The 13,143-nt window shown below is 33.8% G+C and overlaps 1 protein-coding gene across 1 annotated transcript in view; it reads left to right on the forward strand.

Annotated features, from left to right (window-relative positions):
- Positions 1-4,861, forward strand: part of LOC123234055 (cilia- and flagella-associated protein 77-like) — a 5,714-nt gene extending 853 nt beyond the window's left edge. The window contains exon 2 of the mRNA XM_044660003.1: positions 4,774-4,861. Within this exon, the coding sequence (XP_044515938.1) occupies positions 4,774-4,861 (88 nt within the window). The remainder of the gene's footprint in view (positions 1-4,773) is intronic.
- The last annotated feature ends 8,282 nt before the right edge of the window (positions 4,862-13,143 follow it).

Consider the following 13,143-nt stretch of genomic DNA (forward strand, 5'->3'; position numbering starts at 1 on the left):
ATTGTTTTTGTTTGTACAAAAACTTTTTAGTTTAATATAATCAAAACCATTTAATTTACATTTTGTAATTTTCTCTAACTCTTGCTTGGTTTTAAAGTCTTTCCTTTCCCAGAGATCTGACAAGTATACTATTCCATATTTCTGTTAATATGGAGTCCAGGTTTCTATTAATTTCTGGTTTTTCCGGAAGACCGATTATTCTCAAATTGTCTCTTCTAGACCAGTTTTCTTGGTCTGTCACTCTCTCATTGAGATATTTCATGTTTCCTTCTATTTTCTCAGTCTTTAGGCTTTGTTTTATTTGTTCTTGTTGTCTTGAGAGATCATTAGTTTCTACTTGCTCAATTCTAGCCTTTAGGGATTGATTTTCGGCTATAATCTTCTGGTTTTCAGCCATAATCTTCTGGTTTTCGGCCATAATCTTCTGGTTTTCGGCCATAATCTTCTGGTATTCCTTTTCATTCTGGTCATTTCTGGTGTTCAATTTGCTTATCAGTTCATTTGGTTTCTGAGCCTCACTTTCCAGTTGCAAGATTCTACCTTTTAAACTGTTTATTTTCTTGCCAGATCTCTTATAATTTCCTCAAAATCTCAGTTTTGAACTCTTCCATAGCTTGTGAGGAGTTTTCCTTATTTCAGGAGGGTCTGGATGCTTGTTTGTTCTCCTCCTCTGTTTGCTCGGTTGTCTGGATTTTCTCTGTGTAAAAGCTGTCGAGTGTTAAAGACTTCTTTTTCTTGTTATTATTCTTTCTCTTCTGAACTTCCTGCGACTGAGTAGCCATCATTAGCCCAGCAGCTTCTCAGATTTATCCTCGCGCTCAGTGTCTGTCCACGATCTATTGGCTCTTGAGGTCTGAGTTCTGGTTTTTTCCAAGGTCAAGCCCCCTGGTGGATGCCCTTTCTTGATCCTCTGCTGGAGGTTTCTTTACAAGTCTCAGGGCGTTGCTTCCACAGTCGTATACCCGTCCACACTGGTTCCCCACTTAGGCTTTAGTTCCTGGCTGTGTCTGCCTCCACCCACGCCTCTGCAGTGCCTGCGCTCTGCGCCCAGTGTCCTGCTCCCGCGCTCAGATTTCGCGTGCATTTTTTGGCTTAATGGGGTCCTAAGTCTTGCTGCTCTCAGGAACAGGTCCCGGAGCTGCCAATGACTCGATGGGTGCCCCAAACTTGCTCTATTTCTTTTTAGCTGGCTTCGTAGCTATAGATGTGTGTGGAGGGGGTGGGGGTGGGGTGGTTGCTCAGCCTGCGATTTCGTGAGGGCTGTTTCACCCCTTTATAGCATGGAAATGCCTCAATTCCACGTACCTTCCACGCTGTGCCCTGTTGTGGGGGTTCCTCCGTTCGTCTGGACTTGTTTTTATGTCCCCTTGAGGAGTTTTGTGTGTTTCGGTCAGGAGAGGTTAAGAGCTGCTTCTTACTCTGCCGCCATCTTAACCCGGAAAAATCTCTTGTCATTTTTGCCAAATTCATGAATGTGAGATGAAAGCTTCCTTTTAATTGGTATCTCTTAATATTTAGCACAATTTTAACATGTTTTTTAATAGTCTATATGCTTTTGAGGTGATTATTCAAATCACATCGGTTCTTGGTCTTGTATATCGAATTTTGTAACATTCTTGACAACAGGAAGATATTTTCACACTCAGAAGTAATTCAGACATTTCATGATCATATTTGGGGGAAGAATGAAAAGGTATCAAATTCCAATCTTTTTGTTCCTCTAGGATACCAATTAATTTCATAGTCGTAAAATTTTAGAGTCTTAAAGACTACTTAATCATTTTCCCTTCACTTTCCATTGTATCAGCAAAGAAAATGAGGTCCAGAGAAAGCAAGTTATTCAAGGTCACATAGATGACTAGTAGACAAGACAAACTATAACACAGATTTTCTAACTCATGTTCATACAGTGTTGCCTCCAAGTAGCCAAGGTACTATATGTATATAGTTGGAAGATTATATTTTTGACCACACTGTGCAGCTTTTCTGATTTTGAAATCAAAACTCAGTTTTTCTGGCCCACAGAAACTTCATTATGTCTGGTAGTTTCTGAATTACACTTCTTACCACAAAATTTTGCCAATTAGCAAGTAATAGAATAAGTGAAGAACAAGAAAGCAAGTATTTTACATCACTGAATTCTGTTCAGTGATTATTGAGATAGGATGAAGCTTCAATTATTTATGATCAGAAACTTATAAATATGCTAAACTATGCTTGCAAAAAGTAATGAAGTCTTAGCAGAGGAAAAATATCACTTCACTCTGTTATTAAATTAAGAAATGAGGAGGAAAGCCTTCTTTTCTATGAATTATCAGGCATGGTTGGTGAAATGCAAGTTAATGAAGTTTCCCTGCCACTCTCATATATCAGATGCTTAAACTGCTAAGAACAGAAATTCAGAAAGTAAAATAAGGGGCTCCCAACTAATCCATCAAGGAACCTTGCCTAGTTCATTGACATGTGACATCCACCACCAGCATTACCTTGTGAACTATTTATTTGGAAAAGGTGAAAGAGGTCAGATCACAATTATAGAGAAGACCCCCAACTAATTCCTTATGCAAAACCACAAATTGGGGCAAAAGTCTCCAAATACTCTTTGCATTTGACTAAAAATAGCCAGTACAACCTGTTCCTTCCTTGCCATTAAATCTAAATGCCCTTTTTAGGATTTGTAGTCATTCAAACTTTTCAGTTGGAAGACTCTTTAAGACATTGTTTAGTCTATCATTGTCCCTCCCCTCCCCTCCGTGGTCATATGACTATGCTTTATTCATTTGGGAAGATCCCAGAATTATGGTAAGATAAAACATGGAAGAAGCAGAACAATGTGAGACTAATGAATAAACAGAGTGCTAGTGATTGTTCAGTTGTTTTTGGTCATGTCTAGCATTTTGTGACTCCATTTGGGATTGTCTTGGCAAAGACACTAGAGTGGTTTGCCATTTCCTTCTCCAGCTTATTTTATAAATGAGGAAACTGAGGCAAACAGTGTTAAATACCTTCACCATGGTGACACAGCTAGTATTTGAGCCAGATTTAAACTCAACAAAACGAGTGTTCTTGACTTCAGGTCTGGCACTCTATTCATTATACCAACCCAATAAAAATGTAAGTTTAAGTCTTTCCTCAAATATATACTAGATGTGTAAATTATTTAATTTCAAGATGTTTTCTCCTCTTTAAAATGGGAATAATAATAGATCTTACTTTAGGGTTACTGTGAAGATGAAATGGTAACACTTTGTATACCTTAGAGCATTATGTAAATGCCAGCATCAATGTACAAATGTGATCTGAAAAGAAAACTTCTATTATCTCTTTCCCCTACCACTTCTTTCTAGCTATGGAGATTACAGATGAATAATTAAGATAGTTGTTGAACTGGAAATGAGCTCTCATTCAAATCATCTTGTCTCCTCCCCTAGCTCCAAACAATATCCAACTATCTCTAATATGTAACATTCTTATTAGTAGTCAAAATCACAAGTCAATTTTTATCAGAGCAAATATCATTCCAAAATATAAGTATAATCAGATTGCTTCCAAGTCTTACCTGACATTCTGCAGATTACTACTGACTCTTCACAACAAATAACCTAGCATAACGAAGTGTTTCTCTATTTAATATATATATATACATATATATATATATCTGTCCATTTTCCAAATTTGGGATCTAGAAATTTACTTTTAAAAGATACTTTCATAACTGCATTTTAATATAGTTGATTTCCTTTTGTAATCCAATGTTTTGGTTTTTTATGCCTTTGGAAGGATTATTCTGAGAAATAATTTATAGGCCATGATCCCCAAAAGGTTAAAAATTCTAAAGCAGCAAATAAATGATACAAATACACATTTGTATCATTTATTTGCTGCTTTAGTCTTATGAGATCATAAGAGGATGAATACAGAAGTAAACATAACAGGTTGGTTCAATGTTCTTTTTAAGTTTATAAGTACAATATATTATGTACATAATATAATATGTATATTGCATACATAATATATGTGTATATTCTATAGCTTTCACGAAACTACCACTTGGATGCCTTATGGTAGCGTAACAAATATTGCTAAGTTCTAAAAGACTATAACAACAGAACCCCAGCTCTAGTAATTCCTACCCAACTAAGGCTATGCAATGGATATTGTGTTTTTTGTTGAATGACAACTATAATAGGAGGAACTTAATAAAATTTTACTTTAATTGAATTTAAAAAATCATATATCACAGGGTCATGGGCACCTGGGTGGCACAGTGGATAGAGTGCCAGGTATAGAATCAGTAAGATATCTTTTTGTATTCAAATCTGATTGTCAGACATTTACTAGCTGTGTGTGTTCATGGGCAAGTCACTTAACCTCTGTTCGCCTCAATTCCCCATCTTTAAAATGAGCTGGAGAAGGAAATGGAAAACCACTCCAATATTTTTGCCAAGAAACCCCTGGCTCAGGTCATAAAGAGTTATTACTGAAACAAGTGAACAACAACATAGGCTTATAGAGCTACAGATAGAAGGGACCTCAGACATCATTCAGACCACTTCTTTCATCTTACAGATGAAAAAACTGAGAATCAGAGATGTTAGAAGATTGGCCCAAGGCCATGGCCACAGAAATCAAGTGACACAGACACAATTTGAACTGAGATACTCTAACACCAAAGCCATAAGTGATAGTGAAGAAATCTGCCATACTTGCTGAATTCAGAGAAATCATCACTAAAAGGTTGTTCTTTCGTTGATGTTTTGTTTTTTATTCTAGACAATTACAAAAAATGAAGACAGTTTATTACAGTGCAGAGAAGTTTCTATCTGCATCACAAGAAAGAGTACTAAATGATGAATCATAAATTTTTATAGTACTGATACTTTGAGAATGTTCCATATTCCCCTACTAGAATGTAACCCCCATGAAGTGAATGACTTATTTGAATTTTAATCTTCCCTTGCACCTACACATAGTAGCCATTTATTAAATGTTTATTTAATTGAATTGGAAATCCTAGTTGCTGCTCAACAAAAAGGCTGAAATTTAATCTATTCTTCTTACCTCTTCTCGTATCAAACAGGAATCCCAGTTTAAAAAAAAAAATCATACACACAAACAGAGGTAAACACTACACATTCTGAAACACAAACACCAAGGTTTAAAACCCTGAAAGAAGAGGCAGATATTGAAGCTGTCTTCCCTATATCTTTCTAGTTTGCTTACTCTGCAAACTTCTTTGTTTCTTCCCTAAATCATTTTTCTCAAGAGAGACCCACAGGCTAGGTATCAAATCTGCTTTGACTCCAAGCTCATTTTGGCTAGGAGTTTTCTATTTGGAAAGTGCTTATCAGAGTTCCTGGGATATAGTAGGTACTTAAAAAATCAATCAATCCTTCCTTCCTTCCTTCCTTTCTTCTCACTTTCCTTTTTTTTTTCCCTTCCTTCTTTCCTATTCTTTCCTGCTCCCACTCCTTCTCCGTTTTCTAAACATATTAATAATTAATTTTATGTTTATTGTCATGATGTCATTACAATGATTCGGGAAGGAAATCTATCTAGAAAAGTATGTTTCAGTTCCTAGAAACAGATCAAGGAGGGGAGAAATTTGAATCTATATTAGAATGTCATTTAGGCAACCTTAAATAATAACTTGCATAGGGGAACACAAGGGAATGTTAGGATGGAGCTTGTCACAAAAATTCTGCAGCAACTAAAAAGATTATTTATGTGAATAGCTTTCAAGACAATCATTCTCAAAATGTATCCAAAATAAAGACCAAGTGTTCATGATAGGAATAGTATGAAAATTTGGGAATATTTCCCTTGCTGCATAATTAATAAACATAAAATAAGGCATAATACATTAATGAGAACTTTTGTGTTGACTCCTACTTTACAAGTTATTTCTCATACTTTTTCAATGGTAATATTTTAAACACTAATAATATAAGTGGCTTTGAGTAGGGAATTGATGATAAACAATTCAAAAGTTTCCTAATATTTACATGTTAATAATAATAATAATAATAAGTAAAACAAGAATAATCACATATAATGCTTAAGGTTTGCAAGGTGCCATATAAATATCTCATTTTATTCTCAATACAATGCTGTGAAATATAGGCTATTATTGTCTCCATGTTACAGAATTTGAGAATAATTAATTGGCTTGTCCCGGTAACACAGCTAGTTTGAGGCTAGATTTTAACTCAGGTCTTCATTACTCCAGACCTAGTACTCTAACCACTGCAACACTTAACTATCACATATACACATATATATGTATGGATATGTATATGCATGTGCATATAATATGTGTGAATGTATATTTGTGTGCACATATATGAATATATCTGTGTATATGTATAATATGTATATATATATTTATATTTGCTACATAAATGCATGTATATTAGCTTTATTGATTACAACTGAGAATAATCATTACTACTTCACAAGTAATGGCATGAACAAATGTTAACTTCATTTTATTCTTTTTTTAATGAGCATTTTTAAGGAAAAAATACTTTTTTTGAAAAAAATAATGATTTTGTTTTTATTTTCAAACCAGAAGTTTTCAGTGTACTAAGAATTAATGTAATAATAAAATTATTAGTAAACAACACTAAGTATTCTAAGTTAATAGAATAATCCTAGAATTCAAAGTCTAATTTATACATTGTGAATTTATTCTATACAATCACTGATAACTGAGCATTCAACTATGACATGAAGACTTATGTTAAGAGAAATTCTATTTTTAATTTTTTATTTAATTAATAAATTTAGAATATTTTTCCATGGTTACGTGATTCATGTTCTTTCCCTCCCCTTCTCCCTCCCCACTCCTGTTGCCAATGAGCAATTCCATTGGGTTTTACTTGTGTTATTGATCAAAACTTATTTCCATGTTATTAACTAACATTTGCACTAGGGTGATTGTTTAGAGTCTACATCCCCAATCATATCCGCATCAGCCCATACTTTCAAGTAGTTGTTTTTCTTTTGTGTTTCTCCTCCCACAGTTCTTCCTCTGGATGTGGCTAGTTTTCTTTCTCATAAGTCCCTCAGCCTTGCTCTGAATCCTTACATTGCTGCTAGTAGAGAAGCCCATTACATTGGATTGTACCACAATGTATCAATATTTTTGTACAATGTTCTCCTGGTTCTGTTCCTTTCACTCTTTATCAGTTCCTGGAGGTTGTTCTAGTTCATATGAAATTCCTCCAGTTCATCATTCCTTTCAGTACAATAGTATTCCATCACCATAAGATACCACAATTTGTTCAGCCGTTCCTCAACTGATGAGTACCCTCTCATTTTCCAAATTTTTTGCCACCACAAAGAGCACAGCTATATTTTTGTACAATTATTTTTTCTTATTATTTTTTTGGGGGGTACAAACTCAGCAGTGGTATGGCTGGATCAAAGGGAAGACCGTCTTTCAAAGCTCTTTGGGCACAGTTCCAAATTGCCCTCCAGAATGGTTGGATCAATTCACAACTCTACCAGCATTGCATTAGTGTCCCAATTTTGCCAAATCTCCTCCAACATTCATTATTTTCCTTTGTTCTTATATTGGCCAGTCTGTTAGGGGTAAGGTCGTACTTCAGAATTATTTTGATTTTCATTACTCTAATTATGAGAGATTTAGAATACTTTTTCTTGTGCTTCATTATAGTTTTCTTTATCTGATTTCTTTATCTGAAAACTGCCAATTCATGTCCCCTGCTCATTAATCAATTGGGGAATTGCTTGATTTTTGTACAATTGATTTAGCTCCTTATAAATCTGAGAAATTAGAAATTTGTCAGAGATTTTTGTTATAAATATTTTTCCCAATTTGTTGCTTCCCTTTGCATTTTGGTTGAATTGGTTTTGTTTGTACAAGAGCTTTTTAATTTAGTATAATCAGATTTATTCATTTTACATTTTGTAATATTCTCTATCTCTTGTTTGGTCTTAAATTCTTTCCTTTCCCATAGATCTGATAGGTATACTATCCTATGTTTACCTAATTTACTTATAATTTCCTTCTTTATATTTAAGTAATTTACTTGTTCTGAAATTATCTTGCTCTAGGGTGCAAGATGTTGATAACTCATTCTCTTTTAAGAAAGCTTGTTCTACTTTAAGATAGCTCTAATTGTTGGAAAAAATTCCCTATTAGACCATCATCTTCCTCATTTTAATGGCTACTCATTGATCCTAGATTTGCATTCTGGGGCTAAGTAGAAATATGTATAATTCTCTTACATTTAAAAAGTGTTTCAATTATTTAAAGTCATACCCCTTATAGAAAGCCTTTTATTTTCTAGGCTAGAAATCTCTATTTACTTTAAATATGTTTAGAAATTCATTGATTTGTGTTTCTTCTTTCTCTTGTTTCTTCTATAAATTATTTCTCCTTCATTTCCAACAAAAAATATACCTTTTAATAAAGAAGTCAACTTAGCAAAATACCAATGGATTGACTGTGTCTATGTATGCCTCATCTCATAGATGCAGTCCAACAATGATGTAAAATTCAGTCCCTCCATTGATCAAAGTTCTTATATTATATGTGTTTTACTTATTATCATCACTAAGGTCACTATGTAGATTTCAAGAAACCTTCATACATTATGGAATTTGGTTCTAATGACTAAGAAAATACCTAGCAAAATCAGAAATCCTTTACTTTCTTTTCAAAGGGGAAAAAGTTTAAAAGAGTGCATGAAATATTAATTGATGGACAGCTTTCAAAGTCATTGGTATCCATGCAATGTCAAGAGAGAAGCCCTCAGAATAATGAGCAAATGCTAATGTGGAGGATTTATAGGATTACATAGACAAGAGGGCAAAGGATAAAAAGGCATAAATGTACCACTGGAAGAAATTCAAATAAAAATGAATCACTCAATCAACAAGCATTTATTAAGTACCAACAACAATTCAGTACAAATCAATGGAACTATTAAGCTATTAAAGTAATAAGATGTTCAGCTTGAATTGCTATGATTGATATAAACTATCCACATAAACAGGAGGCAAGAAAAGGACGAAGAAAGTAATGCCTTAATCTTCAGTTGTCTTTCTAGACCTTAGAAGTTAAGATGCATTCCCCAACCAAACAGCTTATCAGATTTGTTACTGGATCAGAACATTTGATAGATTTAATATTCAGTTCTTTCTTCAACTCACTATGCTCTGGATCTAGTTCTAACCTACAGAAAAATAGCTGAAAGGATAAGAGAAGGCGAAGAAGAAAATAATCAACACGAATAATTGAAAATCAAAACTACGTAAACAATTAGGCATTAAATCAAAGTATCCTATTTTTAAAAAAAAGAATATCATCATAGCATAAGAAGAAAATAAAAGTTCCTAGGGTTATGTTCACACTAAGCAATTAGAAATACAATGTAACTTTTAAGTGAATTCTGAGATTATATACAGCAAGCATTGATATTGGTGAATTTCTTATAATTTTCCACATAAGTTCATCATCACTTTAGCAATTCATAAAATGTATGCCTAGATATCATTTGGAAAAAGGTGAAAACCTTCAGATGATACCCTAGCAATGAATAAGTCCCTCCAACCCTGGAGGGAATTAGAATGAGATGTGAAAAGGTTACAAGAATAGGACTCTTGAGTCTAACTGAGGAAGGAGATTCTTTGACCAAACTGAAATAGGCTTACAGGAATAAGCAAAAGAATCAAGAAAGCAGAATAAAAAAGCACTGGAGACATAAAAGCCAGGATGACACAGAAATTCTCTGAGCTATGAAACTACTTTTCCACTCATTCTGTCATTGATGGGTACAAGGGACTTTCTTTGAAGAGATGTGTCGGATTGTACACACAGGTGGTGTCAACATTTTATTTCTGTTGGGAAGGTCTTCCTGTATGATGTGACATATGGCAAACTACTTAAGTAAAAAAAAAGAAATAACTTTGCTGTGTTTGTAAAAGTTTATTCCCTTTCTATTGAGCCATACAAAAATCATGGATAGGTAAGGAGAAAAAAAAACGCAGTATTTATTCACCCCTGCCACTGGGTCCTGGAATTTTAAAGCAGTTTTTGCAGAAAACTACATGTAGTGAAGTACTTCAATGATTGGCATAATGGAAGAAATGGATAGAAAAGGATCCAATAAAGTAAGATAAAGTCAAATAGTATAGGAAGAAATGTGTGGCATGGCAATGTGAAAACATCCAAACAAAATAATCAATGGAGAGAACCAAAATCTCCTGAGAAAGGAAAATCAATTAAAGAGCTTATATAGGTAAGGAAATCTATACAAGAGCTCCTGCCAGAAAAAAAAATACAGCAATAGCCTGAGGACCAGATGTGTTTGAGAATGTAAGATTCTCAATTTGTCCAGCAGGAAAAAAAAATGTTTCCAGAGTCACTCTCCAGGGGAAAATCTGAATCAATCCCAGGGGTGTGATATCTGCCCAAAGGAAACCTGCTACTTATCTAGAAATTTCTTCAGTTCACAAAATGAAAGAAATTAGAGAAATCAAAAAATCATTGTCAGTGTAACTCATTTTTAACAATGTGTCACTGAAAAGTTTTGCATATAGTTCAATTGTTTTTATAAAATGAATTGTAATTCAACTCTACTATTTAAATATCCTATTTAATTGCATGCACATTTAATGCACATTTATTAAGCAGCTACTTTGTGCAATCAAATTAATACTAAGTATATACTATGTTGGAAGATCTATGAAATGCTCTCTGAAAAAAGGTGACCCTGAGATGAATCCTGAAGAAAAACAAAAATTCCCAGAAATAGAGGAAGGAAAGAGCATTCAAGGCATTAATAACCCCAGATGCAAAGTCTGGAAGATTGGGGCTGGGGTACTATGTATGACTCATAGAAGATAGACCAATATGGCTGTCCAAAGAATATGATATGTGGAAAAAAGAAATGCTTAAGAAGACTAGAAATTAGCAAGAGGATAGATTGTGAAAAGTTATACATTCTGAACAAATTTATATTTTGTCTCACAAGTAATAAATAGCCAATGGAGTTTTTAAAATGTGTGTATATGAGAGCAGATGGAATAGGAAGGAAAAAAATCTCAGAATTGTGCTTTAAGAAATAATTGGCAGACATGGGCAAGATGAAATGAAATCAGAAGAGACCTCAGGCAAGGAACGCAAAATTAGAAGACTATTTAAATAATCCATGTGAGAGCATATAAGTCATGTAAAAGGAGAAGAATTGATGGTTTAGAAGTAGAAACAATGAAATTTAGCAATATGTGGAGTAAATGAGAGTGATAATTCAAGATTTCAGACCTGGGTATGATGCTGGGCTATTATAATAACAATATTTGAAAGATAATGACTTCTCTCTTAAATATTTTGAGTTTGAAAGTCTTACAAGACATACAGATCAAAATTGAATTGGTAGACAAGCAGACAACGTGAATTAATTAAGTGCTTACTTACTAGGTATTAGTCACTGTGTTAAGCACAATAGACAAAAACACCAGGATAAAGAAATATAGTCCCTGACCTCAAGGAGCTTACATTCTAATGGGGGGAAGAAAACACTTAAAAGGAGCTAAGAAGCAGAGTGGGAAGGAGAAAGTTATTCATAAAAGGCTATAATGGTAAAGTCTAGGAAATAAGAAGCCAGGAGAGAAATGAATGATGACAGGTCTCTCCTCAAAATGGAGGATTCTTTTTTTCTAATTTATTTAATTTAAAGTATTTTTCCACCGTTACATGATTCATGTTCTTTCCCTCCGCTCCTGCCACCCCCTCCTATAGCCAATGAGCAATTCCACTTAGTTTTACACGTGTCATTGATCCAGACTTATTTCCATATTATTAACATTTGCACTAGGGTAATCATTTAGAGTCTACATCCCCAATCATATCCCCACTGAACCATGTGATCAAGCAGTTGTTTTTCTTCTGTATTTTTGCTCCCACAGTTCTTTCTCAGGATGTGGATAGATTTCTCTCTCATAAGTCCCTCAGAATTGTCCTGGATCATTACATTGCTACTAGTAGAGAAGTCCATCATATTCAATTGTGCCATAGTATATAAGTCTCTGTGTACAACATTCTCCTGGTTCTGTTCCTTTCAACTTTATCAATTCCTGAAAGTTGTTCCAATTCACATGAAATTCCTAAAATGGAGGATTCTTGAAAGAGCCATCAATTCCAGGGACAGAGCCAAGATGGCAGGGTAAAGAAAGCACTTAGCTGAGTACCTACTAACATTCTCCTGTGAGCATCATGTGAATTCAAAATGCAAATATTTTTCTCATGGAAAAAAGCAAAAAAAAACATAATTAAAAGTGATAAGCATGTAAATTATATCTTCCTAAAGGAAACCATAGACAATGAAATAATATCAATTCTAAACACGTGTCAAATGATATAACATCTAAATTCTTAAAGAATATGTTAAATTAATTACAAGATGAAAGAGACAGTAAAATTGTACTAGTAGAAAACCTCAATTTTCTCCTTTCAGAGCTAGATAAATCTAATTATAAAAATAAAGAAATAAAAAATTAAGAATTAAGAAGATGAGTAAAATCTTAGAAAAGTTAGCCATGACAGACCTCTAGAGAAAACTGAATGGAAAAAGAAGAGTATAGCTTACCTCAGCTATATATGATGCCTTCACAAAAATCTCATAAACAAATGCAGAAAGGCAGAATTATTAAATATGCCCTACTCAGAGCATAATTCAATAAAACTACATTTAATAAAGGGCCTTGAAGCACATATTAACAATTAATTAAAAACTAAATGATCATATTTTTAAAAATGAGAAACTCAAAATGCAAATCACAGAAATAATTATTTCGTTAAAGAAAATGGCAACAATGAGACAACATGCTAAAATTTATGGGATGCAGCCAAAGCAGTAGTTAGATAAATACAGCAAGAATTGAGTAGGCCAAGCTAATATAATAAAAATGACAATTCTACCTAAATTAATTTACTTATTCAGTGCCTTACCAATCAAACAAAAATTATTTTATATAACTAGAAATGAATAACTACCTCAGGCCCTTTTCTCTCTATATTGTGTTACTTGACTATCTCACCTATTTACATGTAATTTGCCAGTCATGTCTATACAGATGATTCCCAGATTAATGGAGCTCTGTGAAGCTCCA

Source organism: Gracilinanus agilis, chromosome 2, assembly GCF_016433145.1.
Source record: "Gracilinanus agilis isolate LMUSP501 chromosome 2, AgileGrace, whole genome shotgun sequence".
NCBI classification, from domain to species: domain Eukaryota; kingdom Metazoa; phylum Chordata; class Mammalia; order Didelphimorphia; family Didelphidae; genus Gracilinanus; species Gracilinanus agilis.